The 18,171-nt window shown below is 37.7% G+C and overlaps 1 protein-coding gene across 1 annotated transcript in view; it reads left to right on the forward strand.

Annotated features, from left to right (window-relative positions):
* Positions 1-18,171, forward strand: part of DISC1 (DISC1 scaffold protein) — a 187,109-nt gene that overhangs the window by 65,980 nt on the left and 102,958 nt on the right. Inside the window, exons 7-8 of the mRNA XM_058801566.1 lie at positions 9,888-9,942; positions 14,384-14,486. Coding sequence (XP_058657549.1) covers positions 9,888-9,942; positions 14,384-14,486 — 158 coding nt within the window. The remainder of the gene's footprint in view (positions 1-9,887; positions 9,943-14,383; positions 14,487-18,171) is intronic.

An 18,171-nucleotide genomic window follows, 5' to 3' on the forward strand; every position in this document is an offset into this window, starting at 1 on the left:
ACTGACTAGGGAAATCTGTTTTACTTCAGTTCAGTTTTAGTTTCATTTTGCGGTTTCTTTGTTTTATCCATATCTGCAGATGCATGTGTTCTTACGGCATGCCATTCTTAAAATAAATTGCACTGTTCCATCTGGACTATTGTCTGGGCACTGATTGCTGGTTGAAAGAAATTCAATTATGTACCTTTCAAAATATTAGAATGCTCCACCTCTTCTTCACATGGAACAGTTTTTTATTAGTAGGCATTTGTTCTATGGTGGGTTTGTGGGAGCATCTGAAGATAAGGAAATTCTCTGTTATGTGTATTAGTTATTAGAGGGTGGCCAGTGGTGCAAGGAACTGAACTTGAAAATTTATGCAGCCAGTTCACTCTGCTTTTGTGATGCCTGGAGTTCATTTGAGAAAGATCAATTTGAAATGAAGTACAAGTACTCAGGGGGGGTGTAAATCATATTTGTTGGAGTATACGCAAAGTATTCAGCAACTACGGTTGAGGACAAAGCCTGATACAGACAAAAGGTGGAATTTTTTTAGAGAACTTGGTTTACTTGAGTAAAGTTGGAAAAAAGACTTCAACATAGTTTCACATACAAACTTAGGAAAGTAGGATTTAGAATGGGCTGTTATGTTTTGTCATTGGGAGAGACTGCTTGCTGCTGTTCAGGGCCCCACTGGAAAGTGTTCTTGTAGGTAACTGGGTAGAGAGAGGGCTCACAATCTGGCTGTACTCAGGAATGTGCACTCTCCAAAAACCTATGGCACCTAGGAAAGCTTGTGTTTCCTTCTTGCTGGTTGGTGGAGACATTGTGGTGATCTTGTTGATGACCTCAGTGGGAATCTGACTCCATCTGTCTTGCCACTTTACTCCCAGGAAATGGATTTCTCAGGCAGGTCCCTTGACTTTGCTTTTCTTGATGGCGAAGCTGGCTTCTAGCAGAATCTGGGTGATCCTCTCTCCTTTCTCAAATACTTCCATTGCTGTGTTCCCCCACACAGTGATGTCATCAGTATATGGTAGGTGTTCTGGAGCCTCACCCTTTCCAGTGCAGCCTGGATCAGTCCATGGCAGATGGTGGGGCTGTGCTTCCACCCCTGGGGCAGTCGGTTCCAGGTGTACTGCACACCTCTCCAGGTGAAAGCAAACTGAGGCCTGCATTCTGCTGCCAGAGGAATGGAGAAAAATGCATTGGCAATGTCTATAGTGGCATACCACTTTGCTGCCTTGGACTCAAGCTCGTACTGGAGTTCCAGCATGTCCGGCACAGCAGTGCTCAGTGGTGGGGTCACTTCATTCAAGCCACGATAGTGCACAGTCAATCTCCATTCTCTGTCAGACTTGTGCACAGGCCAGATGGGACTGTTGAAGAGTGAGTGGGTCTTGCTGACCACCCCTTGGCTCTCCAGCTCACAGATCATTTTGTGGATGGGGATCACGGCATCTCAATTCGTCCTATACTTCCGGTGGTGCACTGTCAAGGTGGCAATTGGCACTCGTTGCTCTTCCACCTTCAGGAGACCTACTGCAGATGGGTTTTCTGATAGTCCAGGCAAGCTGTTCAACTGCTAATGTCCTCTGCCTCTATAGCCACTATCCCAAACGCCAAACTGAGTCCCTTTGGGTCTTTGTAATAGCCATTCCAGAGGAACTCCCAATTTCTTATCATGCCATGATCCAGCTTGAGCCTTGATAATAAGACTGTCTCATATGTAGTCCCATACCTGGGTTTGTCTTTGACAAGGCCATCATCTCTGCTTTCTCAAAGTATTTGGCTACAGTCTTTTGTGCGAGGCTAAGACGAATCATAGGTAAAAGGAGAGAGTGAACTGACTGATTAGGAAGGTTCATCTTTCAGATAGATAGATAGATGGATGGATGGATAGGTAGGTGTTTTCCTCTCCATTTTGTCTGTCTAGGATTAATTTAATTCCTTTGTTCTTTGCCTAGGGGTAGAGTTCATGGGCAAGTGGCTTTTTTTCCCTTTCTTGTGGCAGTAAATCTAGGAGGAACCGTGTGCCATAAAGTGTCTGTGCTTTGGCACATGATGTGAATTTGCTTTCTGTGAAGGTGCAGACGTGGCTCAGAAGTTCATAATAATTCTGATCCCACTGGAGGAGGAGAGGGGGACCCCCTTTGGAGGGAGGGAAAAGGACTTCTGCAAAGTCTACTCCCATACCGTAGGCACTGGCCTTCCTTGGGAAGAACAGGGGAGATTAAAAACAGAGCAGGGAAAGGAAAGAGCCAGTCTTCCAATGTGGAGGGCAGAGCCATTGCTGTCAACCTGAATTGTTTTGGAGCAATCTTAAAGGCAGTATTTTGTCCTTCCAAGCAGTGTCATAGAAGGAAAAAGTCGCAACAGAAGGATAAGTAACACTTGCTTGAGTGCTCATGTGTATGGTGTAATGAGGAATCTGGTTTTCCCTGCTGAGCATCTGGTTCCCCCTGCTTGCTTGAACAGCATCCAGTGGGACGTAGCAGCCTGTAAAGCCCAGGCCACATATGTGCTGATTCCTCTGGGTATGTGCACAATGAGATTTACTTCAGGGAAAAATGACCAGCTGTCTCAATCAATGTGTGATACTAAATTAGTCTGTATATAATGAAAAGAAACAGCTAGCAACTTTATCCAGGGACAGACCCTTTCAGTCAGTAAAATAAAATAGATGTTATTCTTAGGAGAATAATTGCAGCTGCTGTGGGCAAGCTCTAGTTTTTGTGCAGTCCAGACAGATGTAGCAGAAGAATGGGGATATATTGATATGTCAGAAAATCTGGGGAAAGTATTAGTTGGGATGTGATGAACTGCTCCTGTAGATAGCTGTTTGATTGTCCCTTTGTTCCCATTCTGATGCTTCTGTTCCTGATAGCAGCTGAAGCAACAACTGCTTCAACTGCCCTGCAGCATCAGCTGGCAGAAGAGTGGTGGGAAACCCAGCACCATATGAATGGTTTGGTTGGTTGAAACAGCCAGCTGGTTTGGCTGTCTGAATGGTGTTTTATAGGACCAGAAGATTTCTCAATACATGGCAATAAAAACTGAGCTTGTTGTGATGATTAAAGATGCCAGCAGCATCTTCAGGTGTCTGTGAACTGATAGTTTCTGCTGGAGTGATTTTATGTAAAAGCCCCAAAACCATACTGAGATTCTGCCTCTGCCCTTGTATTGCTGGCATTTAAGAAAGCACTTTATTAATCATTCTTATAAAAAATTGTGAAGTGTCATCCAATGCCCTGATTTTTCTTCATGTCTCCTAACTGGGACTACTGTCTGGCAGCACTCAGCAAATAAGAGTTGACTCTGTTTAATGTTCTTATGTATGCAAGAGCTGGGCAGGATGATGAGTTTTTCAAGGTGTAAGTCTTTGAGAGTTGACAAAGGGAAATACAGTCACTGAACAGCCCATGAGTCAGTGAGAGACCCTATTGGTGAGCTGAGGTTATACAAACATTGAGAAAGTGTATTTCCAGTTCTGACTCTTGAAAACTTCTGAGTGGGGTAGCACATGTATTAGAGCAATCCTTGATGTATAGCAGCAGTGAAGAAATACTGCTCTACAAATGATAGCTTGAAAAAGAGCAAATTGCTCTTCTTCAAAAAGAAGAAAAGCCAGCTCTCTGATCGGTCAGAGGTAGGTGCATAATTTCAGGTTCTCATTCATATTCCTTCGAGAACTTTGTAGATTGAAATGTGCAGAAAGTGTGATCCTCCGGTACCTTAAAGTCCATCTCTTGATAGTTGTTGTCTCAGATCAGATTAATTTTTGAGGTTGGACGTTTTCCAAGGTGAGACTTTGCATTTTACTTCTAATTCAGGTGACTAGTCCTTGCAGCTGCCAGAAATTTCATTTTTATTATGAGTTAAACACAACTTTTCTCTCCTTGTATTTAATGTCCAAGTCCTTTCCTCGAGAGCACTTTCAGGTTTAGATAAAGAAATTGGATTTTTACCACATCAGCTGAGCAGAAATTTTCTGGTTTTATATTTTTTTAACTAGTTCTGTCTTCATACAGAAGTTTTCTCTGGGCTGCATTATCAAAGAAAAAAATCAGAGTTTATTTGGAAAACCCTGACTTAGGTTTAAAGAGTGGTTTTACTTCCCATTAAAAAGATATGCTGCTGTGAAAATACCATTGTTTTAAGTCCCATGGATCATGGCACAAAGACGAAAAGGAATTTATGTGCTTGACTGAAAAATTGCTTTCTCAGTATGGTGATACTCAGCTGTCTAGCCCAGACAGCCTTATGAGACAATCACATGGAATGAAAATCTTGTTATCTCATTTCTTTCTTGATTAGGTAGAATCAAACTTTGTGGTAAAGAGTTTCAAAAGAGAACAAAAAGTGATGGTTTACATTTGTGCATTTAATGCATTCTAGCCCTGAATGTCCCTAATTGAGAAGAAGTGTAGGGCCAGCAATGCCCTTTAGGTCTAAAATCTGTCCATGGTATCTGTAAATAATCATCTGTTGGTTTTCCTCAAGAAAACTTTGGAAACAACTATGTTTTTTCTTTGCTTTTTCTTCTTTTTTTTTTCTTTAGTCCTAGTTGTACGTGTCTAGCTTAAAGATGTCTCTTGTTAAATATAGTTTTGTTCAAAGCTCTTTTTTTATGAGTTGTTTTCAAAACTTTCTGAGATATGTCCATTGAGGGAACTATAAAATCATAAGGAAGTTATTGATTGATTTGATTTTATACTGTGGATTTATTCCCTAAAAGCACAGTGAAGTCCATATACTGAAGACTTTTGGTGGAATTTTGCCTTGATGTAGACTGTAGCAGACATTTACACCAAAGGTTCCCCAAGCAGCACTTGTGATTGGTTTTTTTCTTTTTTTTGCAAGGGACTGGACAAAAGCTTTTTTTTTTGAAGGTCAGCTTCTGTTTGTTGTTAAAAGCAAGATTACAAGTGTAGGGCTTGGTTTATATATTTTTATCTTCTAAGAGAGTATAGCTTCTTGTGACTTCAGAATTGGAGCAAGAGTCATGTTAGAAGACATAAAGCTGTAAAAGCCATGGTCCCTGCAGTTGTGATCATGAGAATGATCACAGTAGCCTTATTGTTTGCAGGCAGTCTCATTACTCTGGGCCAAATTCAAACTGTAAATTGTTTAAATTTGCTGATTTTTATCTAGAAGGAAATACATATTCATGTGAATTGAGGGTTCAGCCCATCATGCTTTTTGCATACAATCTGAGCGTGGGCTTCTAGGCTGTTGTTCTTGAATTAGAAATTCAAATATGGGTAATTTTAAATTGTTCTGACTTGTGCTTAGTTTTAAAGAAATTAAAGTGCTTTTTGCTTAAGCACTGTATTGTGGTGTGGAGATTGAGAGTGTAATGACAAGATCTATAATAATTTTTTAGGTGACAGTAATGTAAAGGAGAATACTTGCTGTTAAAGGACTTTTTACTTGTCTTTCAGTGTGTTCAGAAAGGGATCAGAGATGGCAGCTTAATTTCTCTATGAAAAATAAGAATTTTTAGTACAGGATTTATTTGTTTTATATCAGTACCCTGTGTGTGGTAGGTTCTGTTGTGTGGATATAAAAGTAAATTCTGACTGTGCTTTTTGTTGCTGTATAAAAATTTTATTATTAATACAGGAACTGTTTCTGTTTAAGCAGCGTGTATATTTATACATATTGAATATGGAGAACAGCATGAATTGCCTTTTGCCCTTTTACATTCTTAGAATTTTTTCTTAGGAAGCAAAACGTAAATACATAATAGCTTGGTATGCAAAGGGAAGTATACTAGCATAGTGGAAGGAAAGACATTCAGAAACATGCCTTCCTTTTGGAGAAAGCTGTTCTTCCCAGTATTGTGCTAGTTAGCCTTCCTTTGAACAAAGCCACTTCCACAGTGTCTGTAATTCCTGCATGCAAATTTAAACTTCTCAGAAGATTCTTTAAAAGCCATTTTAAACATTATCTATTATATCGTGACACAAAATGTCCTCTGTGGTAATGTGGGAAGGTGTGATAGAGTGAGGGATGTGGGAACCCGACTGCTTGATTCTTATTCTTCCTTCTGTCTCCTATTGCATTGAAATGTCTTCCTTTATTTTGCCTGCACACCAGTCCCAATTATGAACATCATCATCTCAGCAGGTTCCAACTGTGTTATTACAATTAAATATATTTAGTAGCAACTCTTTAATATCAGTAAAATGAGGTACTTAAAGGGTACTGCCTGAAGTGTTTGAATCTTAAAATTTTTCCCATAATCTTTTGTTACGTGCCAGATCAACTTCAGTTCCTGAGCATGCAGCATTTCTACACCCTCCTACAGCTCTTCAGCCAAAGTCTGTGTTTTGCTAAAGTATTGCTTCATGTGTCACCCAGAAATTACCTAATCCCTCAGCTCCTGCTTTCCTGTTCTAGTCCAGCCTGTCTACAGCGATACTCTGGGATGTAGCATGCGTACATTCCTGTTCTTCTTTCCTTCTAATGGATCCCAATGTCTGTAAGCCCATGGCATGTCATTCAAATGAAAGGCCTGTGTGGCCATCTACATGAATGAAGATATACGGAGGTATAGATTGCTGTGGATTCTGCAAGTGTTATAAACCTTTCTTTTCCTTCATATTTAGTCAGTTAAATTTGTGTTAATTGAATTCCTGTCTTGCTCTAGTCCTTGCATCAGCTGGGTCAAGAATTTTGCTTTCTCTGTGATAGAGTTAGCTTATAATGAATTTGAGAAGGAAGTTCTAAATGGTCCTCATAATGGATTGCTAAGACTGTGAGGAGAAGCTGTCAAACTCTTGATTAGCTGTTCTGTCAGAGAAGAATAGCAACGAGTCAAAACTATCGACGCCTTCCCAGGCAAGAATTTTGTGTTATTCCAAAGAGCTCTTTCTAAAGACATTTACCCTTGTAGTAATGCCTAAAGCAGCTTTTAAGCAGACAGAATACCCCTCTTAAAATGAAATATGATGCTCCAGGGTGGTTGTAAAAGAAAATGCTGTTTCTGGTTCAAGTCACATGTAATAGATCATGGTGGTTAAAGCTCTTTGTTGGTAGAATGAATCAGTATTGACTGCCTGGTTACACTTGTGGGTCATTACCTTGTCAGTTAATTGGAAAGCTTGTGAGGGGCTTCTCTGTGACAGTGTTTTGTGGTAGAAGAAAACAACCTGGGAATAAATGTAGTTAAAAGCAGTTTGTAGTTGGTAACGATGGCTGGTTCCTACATGGTTTTGATTGCTGTGTATGTATTGTATGATGGGCTAGTCTCTGCAAGTGGAAAGGGATTCCTCTGGTATCACTCTGAAGGCTAACAAGGATTTGAAACAGAATATTACTGTGGAATTCGTGCCATAAATAAAACAAATGCACTTGTAAGAGTCTGTGTGAATGCTGTTATCTGTAACAGAAGGATCTTTAGATTTGAGTTGCTGGTTAATCCAGCTATCACTAGCTTGGGTCAAATGAATTACTTACTAATGATATCCTTTATTGATATTGGTCAGATTAATATAAAATTCCATTAAAACTGTAGTTCCACAAAATTATCTTAAAACCATAGTTTTGTTGTCATTGTAGTGGCAGCATTTGATTCCTTTTTTATTTTTTACTGACTTGTTAGAGACTCATGAAAAAGAAATCTAGGTATAGGGAGAATGTTTTTTCCCACTCAGCACCTGGTCCTGAAAGTCTGCATGGGTTTGTGCATCCTTGTTAGCAATGCAGATTTGACAACTTGGTCCTAGTTTGCCATGCTGTTTTGAATGCATTGCTTCAAAAGAGGTTAAAAATTGATCTCTTTTCCTGTTAGCTGTGTGAATTATGCAGAGCAGTGAAATGTATGAACCTGAGGGGGGCTTTCTGTGAGGAAAGGAAACAGATGAGAGGAAGAGCACACGGAAGATATTTGTTAGAGTTGCCATCTATATACTGTTGTTCTTCTGGCTAAAACTGCGCTTTATATTTTATTATGGCCTGGGTCTTTAGACTTGAATTTTATGAGGCATTTTCACTACAATTGGGTCAGTCACCCAGTATTCATTCAATTACACACTGCAGCCTTGCTGCTGCCCCTTGACATCTGTACACAAAGCCCATCTTTTTTTTTTTACATAACCTGACCAGCTCAGATACCAATTGTGGGAGATGCTGAAAGTAACTGGGAGCTCCAAAGCATAAGAGAAGTGGCTAAATAGTTCATTCTGTCTGGCATGCCCAGAGGCAAGCAGGGAGCTGATAATGGCATCATTACACCAGCAATACTTCGTGTTTTGCACATATATTGCTGTAGAAAAGGGAGACATTTGAGACTCTGTGAGAAATGTCATTAAGCACTTCTATATAGGTAGGCAGCTGCATTTCTGATTGTTTCATTGCACAGGTGCTGGGGTGGTAATGAGGTGACAGGCCTGGCTGGGCTGTAGATAGGAAAGATGTGTGCTCCTTGAAGCAGGGTATTAGGGAGAGCAATGCAAATAGGCGCCTCATTAATGTGATTAAATGATACTCTGAATTCTGCCTCTGAGGCTATTTCACTCCTGTGTGCAGTTTGCCAGGATGGTCCAACCAGCCTTTCTGTGGGTGATCAATAGCTGTTTGCAACTCCAACTTCACCTGCTTTGGGATTCATGCTCGTGAAAATGCTGACTCTTGAACTCAGGAAGCTCAGGAAGTGCTGTGCTTGGAAAATCAGGGCAGGTTCTCAAAAGAAAACTGAAATGCATACAGAAGAGGAATGCATAGGCAGCAGGGGCTGTGTGCATATCAAAACAGGCACTCAGTCATAATGTGCTTTCTGAATAAATGTGGCTTTTGTTTCTTCCACCTGTAAAATTAATACAACACTGCCTTGGCACGCAAGAGTACCACTGAAATAAACCCAGTGATGTCTCTGATACGTCTGGATATTTCAATGCCTAACACTAGAGAAAAGCTCAGAAATATATCATTAGTTCTTGTTTGGGAAAAAATAGTAACTCTAAGTCATGAAATAAATAGTTTTTATAACACATAAGGCATGAGGAAAAATTGAGATGCTGCTAATGGAGTGTGCTGACTGTCACATACACAGAACTGAGGTGTTTGACAGAAAAGAAATTAGTGTGTGATAAAGTAATTGAACAATGTAGAAAAAGTGTACACCTCCTAAGTCAGAGAGAGGGGAGTATTAAAGCAAAAATTGCAAAAAATAACCTCTCTCCTAACTCCTGATGTTTGATTTGTTTGGATTTTTGAACTTCATGTTAAAAATGTAAATGGCGTATTTATTTACAAGAGCCGAAAGAACAGGTTTACTTTAGATTTGATAATAGAAAAGTAGGAAGCCTCCATGCTTCTAATATATGGAAAAAACTCTTTCATTTTGTTAATATAAGCATGGATGATGCGTCAGTTTCAGCCCACTGTTCCATCAATTTGGTGAAAATATTTGGTAAGTTTTTATGGACCTAACGAAACTGAGTAGTGGTATTTCATATAAAATTACTGTGAGAACAAGTGACTGTAGTTGAACTTTTTCTGGTAGAGCTGAAAACTGGGTTGTAAATTGCCAGTTCTTTGTGTCAGAAATGCCTTTGTGTTGGGTTTTTGGATGATGGTCTAGCAAAACACCAGTCCTGGACATTTCTGGGAACTTCTCAGTTTGCTTTAGGTATTATGATTATGCAAATAATCATAATTGTGCTTCAAAGGGTAAGTAAAATCTGTATACTTGTTAATAAAGAACTGTAAAGGTGATGTTGGTTAGTCATTAGCAACCCTGAATGAAGCATAGTTTTTGTCTTGATATTGACTCTGTTGTGTTGGTATGAGTCAGCTTAACACTCTATTTCCATAAGAAAATGTGTCTTGTATAGAAGGCCATGTTGAGCAGAGGTTAACTTTTTTATTTTATTTATTTATTTTATTTTAATTCCTTCTAGCCTTCAAGAGAAAGAACAATTGTACAGCATGTCCATTAAAGAAACTACTGCCAAAGTAAGTACATGTTTTCAGTTCTTCAGAATATTTACAGAAGCAGATCATAGCATGCATATTGTCTTTGTTTTAGGAAGTTGGTTTTGTGGTGCTCCTTCTAAGAAGATTTTGCATATAAATATTTTGAAACATACACTGGAAAGCCCTCCCCAACTTTTTTTTGAACAGGCCACAGGGATTATAATACTTCAGGAAGCAGATAGAGTAATGTCTTCTTTCTGAGCTTTTTTACTAGCAATCCATGCTCTTGCTGAGGTCTCTATTCAGGAACACGCTCCTCAGCTTCATGAAACTATGGTCACAGCTGAATGCTTTGGCTCTTAATATAGAATCTCTTCCTTTCTTGTCTAACTGGTTTTGTTGGTGTGAAGGGCAGAGCATAAATGAAGTACCTCTTTTCCCCACCATTTCACTAATAATCTAGCTAGCAATCTCATTTTCATACCCTTTAAAAATACAAAGAAAAGTGATATAGCTTATTTAGCACAATTTTTCTTTCTAACTAGAAATGTTAATTCTTTTCCTTTATCTTTCTTATTTCATGGGCTCCTTTCAAGAAGTAGAACACTAAAGTTTTATTTCAGAATGGCCCAGTTGCTCCATGAATGCTCTAGGAAAAAAAGATCCATTTACTCTAGACAATTCACATAGATCTATATAAAACAGGAAGTGAAAAATATTTCTGGGTTTTGATTAATAATGAATTTATACTCTGAAATAAACTTGTTTTTCATGTTTTCTCTAATAGCAGTTACCGAAATCAGTAAAAATTTTGTCCTTCATCATCTGTTCTTCCTAATCGTCTTGGCCAACACTTTGACTGTGCACTGTGGAAAATATAATTTGAAGACTGCATCTCATAACCACTCCTTTCTTCTCTTCCAGTCTATTTTGAGCTCATTTTCTCTATTCCTTGCTTATACCCACTTCATGGGAAAATCAATATAGACTATAACAATGATTACTGCTGTATTTTTTAAATGACTATGAATAAAGGGTCAAGAAAATTATTGTAACTGACCTACAGCTCATCTACTAAAATGAATGAGACATTAAGTAGCTCAAAGTGATGTTTCAAGTGTTGTTTCAAGCCATTTGCAAGCTAAAGCATTAGGTATGGAATTTACCTTTTTCCCAGAAAAAGTCTCCTGAGGTTTTATTTTATCACCATAGTAGCTAGACACTTTTTCAATAGCAGCTGAAGCCATTGGGTTACAGTAGAGAAGTCTGTGAGGTAGTTTGTCACAGCTTGGATTTTTTTTTTCTTTACATTTTCAATAGGTAAAATACTATTTAAATTTTATTCCAGTCCTATCTGATTACTTTTATTTGTTATAGAAGATAAATAGGAAGCATGTAGTGAGATTCCTCCAAATAATTTCCTATTTAATTTATTCATATCATCTCATCCTATTATTTTCATCTCAAAATAAATAGAACTGGTCTTTTAAACCTTTCTATTATATGGAGAAAATATTCCTTTGTCAAAGGTCTATCCTTTTCCCCTGTGCCACTGGCATTTCTATGGCCTTTTCTGCCTCTTCTCTCTTGTTTTCAACTGTGACTGCAAAAGCTAATTTCTGCCTGCTAAGGAAGGGAGTGCTGCCCCTTATTCACCACCTTCCTTCAGAAATTAATATCTGCTTTCACTAATGGCAAGATTGTGATGTGTGGGAGACCAGGTAGACTGTTCCTTCCTTTAGGCAGTGTTAGCAGAATTTGTTTATCTTTTCCAAGGTGCTGGTTTTAAAGAAATGTGAAGGTTACTCAAAACTTCTTTTCTCTTGAGATGATTGGAGAGTCAATTCTGGTGCTTTACTTGCTGTCCTTGTCCCTGTTTTTGCTGCTTTAGATTAAGATCATAAGTGGAAAGATGGAAGAGGATGACAATAGGCAGACTTGCCTTTGATATTTTGCTGTTTTTCATCTTGATTCCTCATATCTTTGCTAACCAGCTTCCTACTGGTTTCAGATAGACTGCTTTCTTGAGTAATATTTCACTCTGAATGCAGATTTGTAAGGTATATTCCTAAACAATAACCCTTTTTAAATAAAACCAAAAAGCCTGCTTTAAAAAAACCTCAGAAACCACTGAAGAGGATTTTAAAATAAATACAGTAATACTTGTCTACAAAAACACTTTGCTGAAACTGAAGGAGATTTTTTAGACTTTTAGATGTTTAGACTTCGAGCTTGTTGGTGTGTGGGTCACAGCAGAGCTGGTCACTGAGAGCAGTCAGGCTGGTTAGAGAAGGATGGTATTCACTGGGAGCCCAGGACACTGGCCCTGTGAATGTTCACCATCTTTGTTAGCTAAGAAATAACCTTTCCTTGGTGGCTGAATAAGCTACTGTAATGAATAATGGGATCTATTATGAAGATACAATAATTATAAAAAATGAAAAGGATTGGAGCTTATAGAGTAGCCCTGATGTAACTCTGAAGCAGTGCCATTAGTTTAGGGGATATTACTTTGTCTTTCCCACTTGCTCATTTAGTTTTGTTGAACTATGCCATATGATAGGTCTGAAGATTAATGTTGTTCATTTATCTACAGAATACATGTGACATTGATACAAGCAGGGGCCCAGCAACCTCCTTATCTCATGTTCCAGAAGAATCATCTCTGAGTTGGAGGGGCTGCCTTTCTGCCTGTGGTCCCTGCATTTTGGTCCTTTAATAAAGAGTGCCAGCAAGCTTTGTTCTGACAGTGGAACTTAAAAAGTGGACAGTGCTCACTAGAAACTGATTAAACATCCCACCTTATTTTGCATAATTGCCAAACAGCTGTCTAGTGATAATGACTTTAACTTATTACCAGGATGGGATATATTCATGCAGTGTTCCTGGAGCTGAAAGATTCCCCATCTAATTGCAATTCACTGAGCCATTCAATGCCCCTAAAGAGAGAGTACTGCTTGGAAAGAAGTCATTAAAAACTTTCAGATTTATTTTGGAGATGGGAGACAGAAATGGCCTTTGGGTTTTTTAGGCACGTTTATTCACCTCTGACAGGTTTGGGGTTTTAAAAACATTTTAACTGAATTAGCTGGTGAGTCACTTAGAAGGGGGTGCTGAAACAAACTGAAATATCTGGGAATTAAAAAATTATAGTAGGTGCAGAAGCCATACGTGTTTTTAAATTAATAAGATGACTCTGAAGTCTTTACAAATAACAGTTACTGCTTGGAGGATAGTTCTGTTGACTCAAAAAAAATTGACCCATTTATAGTTAACAGATAATCTCAGCAAAGTAAGAGGGTGTTATTAATTCAAAAGGATTTAAAGCTAGTGTTATGTACAAATTATTATAATTTAATTGTGCAAACAGGTAAACCATTAGAACTATAAAGTTTTGCTCTTTAAGAAGTGAAGTGATAACTGTGCCTCTGTTAATAAGCATGGCACTTGTTTTTGAGGAAGGAAAAATAAAAGTGAAGGAAGGCAGGGAAACTTCTTTCTGGAGATTGCTTTTCATGTGACATCATTTCAGAACTGGCCTGTGCCTGTCTTGACTATTGCTTTAGTTTTGGTTCCAATGAATGAAATGTTTTCTTAAGTGTCAGCTACTATTTTAAGAACGTGTATGGCATCTGCCTCCAAAACAAAGGATTTGCCTTAGTTCAGTGAAAGGTTTTTGTTTATCATTTTGCTTTCCTTCCAAAATGATGCAATATGGAGTACACCCCAACATTTTGAATATGTGGGGCTTGTATAAATTTTGCATGGTGCATAAGCTCCTTCTGAGGTGACAATGTACACTGAAATGTAATTTCAGTGAAATTAAAATTCAGTAAAAGCTGAATTTCCTTTTTATTTTTTTCTCTATTTTTTCCTATCTCCATGTTTTCAATACCAAGACATATTGATTATTGAAGGACCTCCAATTAAAAAGATATAGAGAGCAAGGGAAAGTCAGGAACCTGAACCCTAGTCATCTGTGTCCTGATGTTAAACAAAGTACAGTATCAAGCTGATATAGCCTAATTTCTTGCCTTTTTTCAGTTAAAATGCAGAGCATAGAGTATTTTGTTTAAAAATCAGTGCACGTTGTATGTTATGGAATTTTAATCTCCAAATACTGGTTTAGTTGTGCTCCACTTCAAGCATGATTATTAATACTGAAATTGTGCAGAATTTGTACAATGACCATTCTTCTGTGTGCAGCCTCAGTATGTAGTAGTGGAACATGTCCTCTCTCATGCAGGTAGCTAATGTTAATACCATTCCCTGTTTAAATAATAGAATGTGCAGCACAGCTTGGACATTTTGATTCAATGTTGGGTGTTTCTGTTAAAACATCACTTTTTATTAAGCTTTTTTACCTTGCTGCAGGATGTTATGTCATGTCTGTTAACCAGGAATATTTGAAGCCCCATTTCAACTGTCTTATACTTTTACATGAATGAATTCTATATCATGGCTGTCTGCCTCAATTTAGGTTTGCACGAGTCAGAAACTCTGCAGTACTTTGAGGAGGAAAGTGAGTGATATTGAGACTCAACTACCAGCTCTACTTGAAGCCAAAATGCTGGCTGTTTCAGGTAAGTTTTAAAGTGATGAGAGGGATTAACAGTGTTAAGGAGTGTATTAGAGTAGTTATTGACCTCTTCGTAACACACTTGTTAGGGAAAGTTGTTCATGTGCTTGAGTAGAGCCCTTGAAGTCGTGACCAGCCTGGCAGAACTAAACTATGGCTATGCCATGCCTTGTGTAATGTACTTCAGGTCCCTCTCCACAGTTTGGAACTACTGGCAAAGCTGATGCTGTGAGGTAGACCATTAACATGCAAAACACATGGTATTTTTCCATAGGTGAAATTGATGTATAATCATCAGTAGCTGTTCCAGGACTCCTCGAATTACATTCTTGGAGCTCTCTTGCTAAATTGTAAATGTATACCTAAGGTATCATAATTACAAGTCTGGCTTTAAATGACACTTTAAAACAGAATACAATAATTGGCAGCTTCTGCTGTTCAGATCATTAAACAACTAATGTTGGCAGCAAAAGAGCATTTTCATCCTTGGAGCACTCATGCATATTATTTACAACCAGTAAACCACTGAAATGTGATTACAGAGTGTGATACATAACAGCCTTACATGCCACTTGCTTGGGATGGCTGCACTGTTCACCAAGGAAAAAAGGCAAATCAGCCCTTTCTTTTAAGTTGGAAGAGGTGGGTTTTCTTATTCAGCAAATGTTTCAGTAGGTGTCTCTCTGCTAAACACCTGCCTCAGAGAGGAAGCTGAGTAGAAGGGAATGTGGACTTGAGTGCAAGGAGTTTTCCAGTGTTACACCAAGTAAAGAAAGGCTAAAAGATTTTTGATACATGTCGAGATTTAGCTCTCCATCTGTGATTTACCTTTTCAATTATATATAAGGATCTATATTGCACACATAAATGATTTTAAAATGAAACCTTGGGCAGTCGCATGTTTTGTTTGCCAGAAGTGGATAATGTCAGGCTTGAGCAAAATCTTAAAGGAAATTAAAGCCCAGATCCTGTGTTGGTGCTGAGCCAGTTTCCTTTCTTCTCATAGTACCTTTTTAAAATGGAAATCCTCTTTATTTTTCTCTCAGCCTGTAAGAGGTAAATCAGGCAATTGTCCTTCTCTCCCCTTAGACTGTTTAAATGTAGGTGACTTTCTCACTTTCAGAAAAGGGGTTTTATGGCTTGGGAACAAAACAGCCCATTAACTGGACATGCAGTAGTAACTACAGACTACATGTAGGAAGCAGTTGGCCAGAAAAGCTGTATCTCAGTCTGACACTTGGAGAGAGTGAATGACAGCTTGAGGATCATTTCCAAAACATTCATAACAGCATTTTATACTTGTTAGCTCTTAAAAGAGGTTGGTTGTTTCAGGAATGAATTCCAAAGTCAATTTAATGCTGCTCTTTCTATAAACTGTTTTTTACAATTCTTGACTGCCTTTCTATGCTTTTTAAGAAGTATCGGTGCAATTTCTTTGTGCTGATAAAAACGCTGTTTCTTCTTTTACTCTTGCTTCAGGAAGTTTTAATGACTGTGAATGGTACAATCCTAATTTGTTACTAAGGCAGAATTCTGCATGGCATGGTTAAAAATCAAGGATGAAGAGTAATTTGGTGACAGTGGACACTGTAATTTCTTTACCTCATTGTAAGATAGAGATACATTTAGTCAATGTGGTGGTACTTGTTTACGTAAAATGCAGAGTTGTATACAGAGGACACAGGGGAGATAGAAGAATAAAAAGAAATTTTTTTTCTCTGAAGACCTGAAAGTAAAAAAAAAAAAAACAACAAAAAAACCAAACAAAATCTGAAAACACCAGAAATAGTCTTAGAGCATGAGGTGAATAAAAATCAGAAAAGCCACAATGCAGAGTGAGTTGGAATTAGCTAGCAGAGAAGCAAATCAGGAAGAAAAGATTTGTTAAATGCAGAAGGAGAAAGAGGAAAGAAGAGATGAAAATAGTGGGGGTTATGTTGTTGTCTTTTGGTTTTGTTTTGTTTTTTTTTTTTAAACTTTATAAGGCAGAACCAGTGGATAGTGGATAATGGAGAAGGATAAATTGCTTTCGTTTCTGTGTATTCATGTGTTAGGAGTAAATGAATGACACCTCTTAAGGAAAGCATAGTTAAGAAGCAGGTCATAACCTTCTAAATACTGGGTAAGATTTAAGCAACGTACTTTATGTGCATATTCCCTGGTCTCTCAGCCAACAGTGTTAATGAACAAATACTCAATTGTTAGGAGTTGGAAGAATGTTCCGTTGGGAAATATGCAATTATTTAAGGACAGTCTTGGAACAGCATGAGGTTCAGAAAGAATTATAGTGTGTGCACATGTAAATATGCAGTAATAATATAGTTTAGTGGTCATATATATGTGTTTTCGTTTAGTTTGGGAACATCAGGCAGGGTTAAATGTCTGTTACTTCTTCTTATGTAGCAGTTAGGTAATTCATTCAGACAGTTTCTTCAATGGAATCCTAATGGACACTGAGAACAACTGTTTTTCTCTGTACAGTTGTCACATCATTTTTTATTAAAGTAGCATTTTTCTTGAGGAAGCAGTAAGAGTTAAGTGACTTGGAACAGTGTCAAAGCAAAAAGGGACTTTTTGGGACTTTTTCCCAAAAGTTTGATTAGATGAACTAAAGAATAGAGTTATTAAGTGAAAATTAGCTTCCAGAGCTTATATGTGGTGGCCTAATGATGTGATGACTTGGAAAGCATGATATATAACTCAGCCTTTAATGGCTATTTTGACAGCTTCAGACAACATTCATTTGCTACATGGACTGTAGTTTCTAATACAAATACATTTATTTAAAATATTGACGTATTTGCACCAAAAATGTAGAATATAGTTGATATTATTTTTGGAGGAAAATGCCATGATAAATGCAATGCAAGCAGAAGTTCTATTAGTCTTATCAATGCAACACCATGGAATTTAAGGCTATATGATAAATGATACTGTAAAGACATAAGAGACAATACTATGCTTATAAATGCCTCTCCCTCCTATTATTTCATCCTGGGAAGAAGTATAAAATTAAATTTGCAAGAGAAAAAAGAAAGTTTGTGCATATTTGGATTATTGAAGGCCATAAAATAAATTAAATTAATATTCAGTGAGCTTTCTTATGGGAAAAAGAAAAGAAGCCCATACTTATATGTTCAAGAAGTATTTCTATCAACAGTTACAGTTCAGAACCTTTATATCAACACCTCACTTACACCTGATTGGCCTGTTGGGACAAATAACTAATGGTTAATGCTCTGGAGATGCTAGTCCAGAATTTTCCTCCAGAGATAATTAGAAGGATCCTATATTGTTCCAGTTATTATGTCAATAGCTTTAGGTAATTATAGGTAACAAGTACTCCTGATGTCATGAAATGTTATTGTTGATATTCACATTTGTAAATTCTCATTGATGGACTATTATAGTTTAGCATCTAGTAGATTTTTCTTTGAATATTTAAAAGCCACTTTAATGTCAGTGCTTAGAAACCTGCATGTGATTTTTCCAACAGCTGCTTTTTACAGTGGCTCTTAACATGCTCATAAAATTTTGTAGTCAGTTATAGAAAGAATGTGTCAGTAACTGATACTGTGTTCTTTCTTTCAGTATTGTGTTACTATTTAGCATGAAACTTTTCTAGGGAATAAATTTCAGATTAAATAATTTGAATCTGGTAAGAAGGTTCAAATAAGATGATGTTTAAG

The sequence above is a fragment of the Ammospiza caudacuta genome, chromosome 3, assembly GCF_027887145.1.
Source record: "Ammospiza caudacuta isolate bAmmCau1 chromosome 3, bAmmCau1.pri, whole genome shotgun sequence".
Classification (NCBI taxonomy): domain Eukaryota; kingdom Metazoa; phylum Chordata; class Aves; order Passeriformes; family Passerellidae; genus Ammospiza; species Ammospiza caudacuta.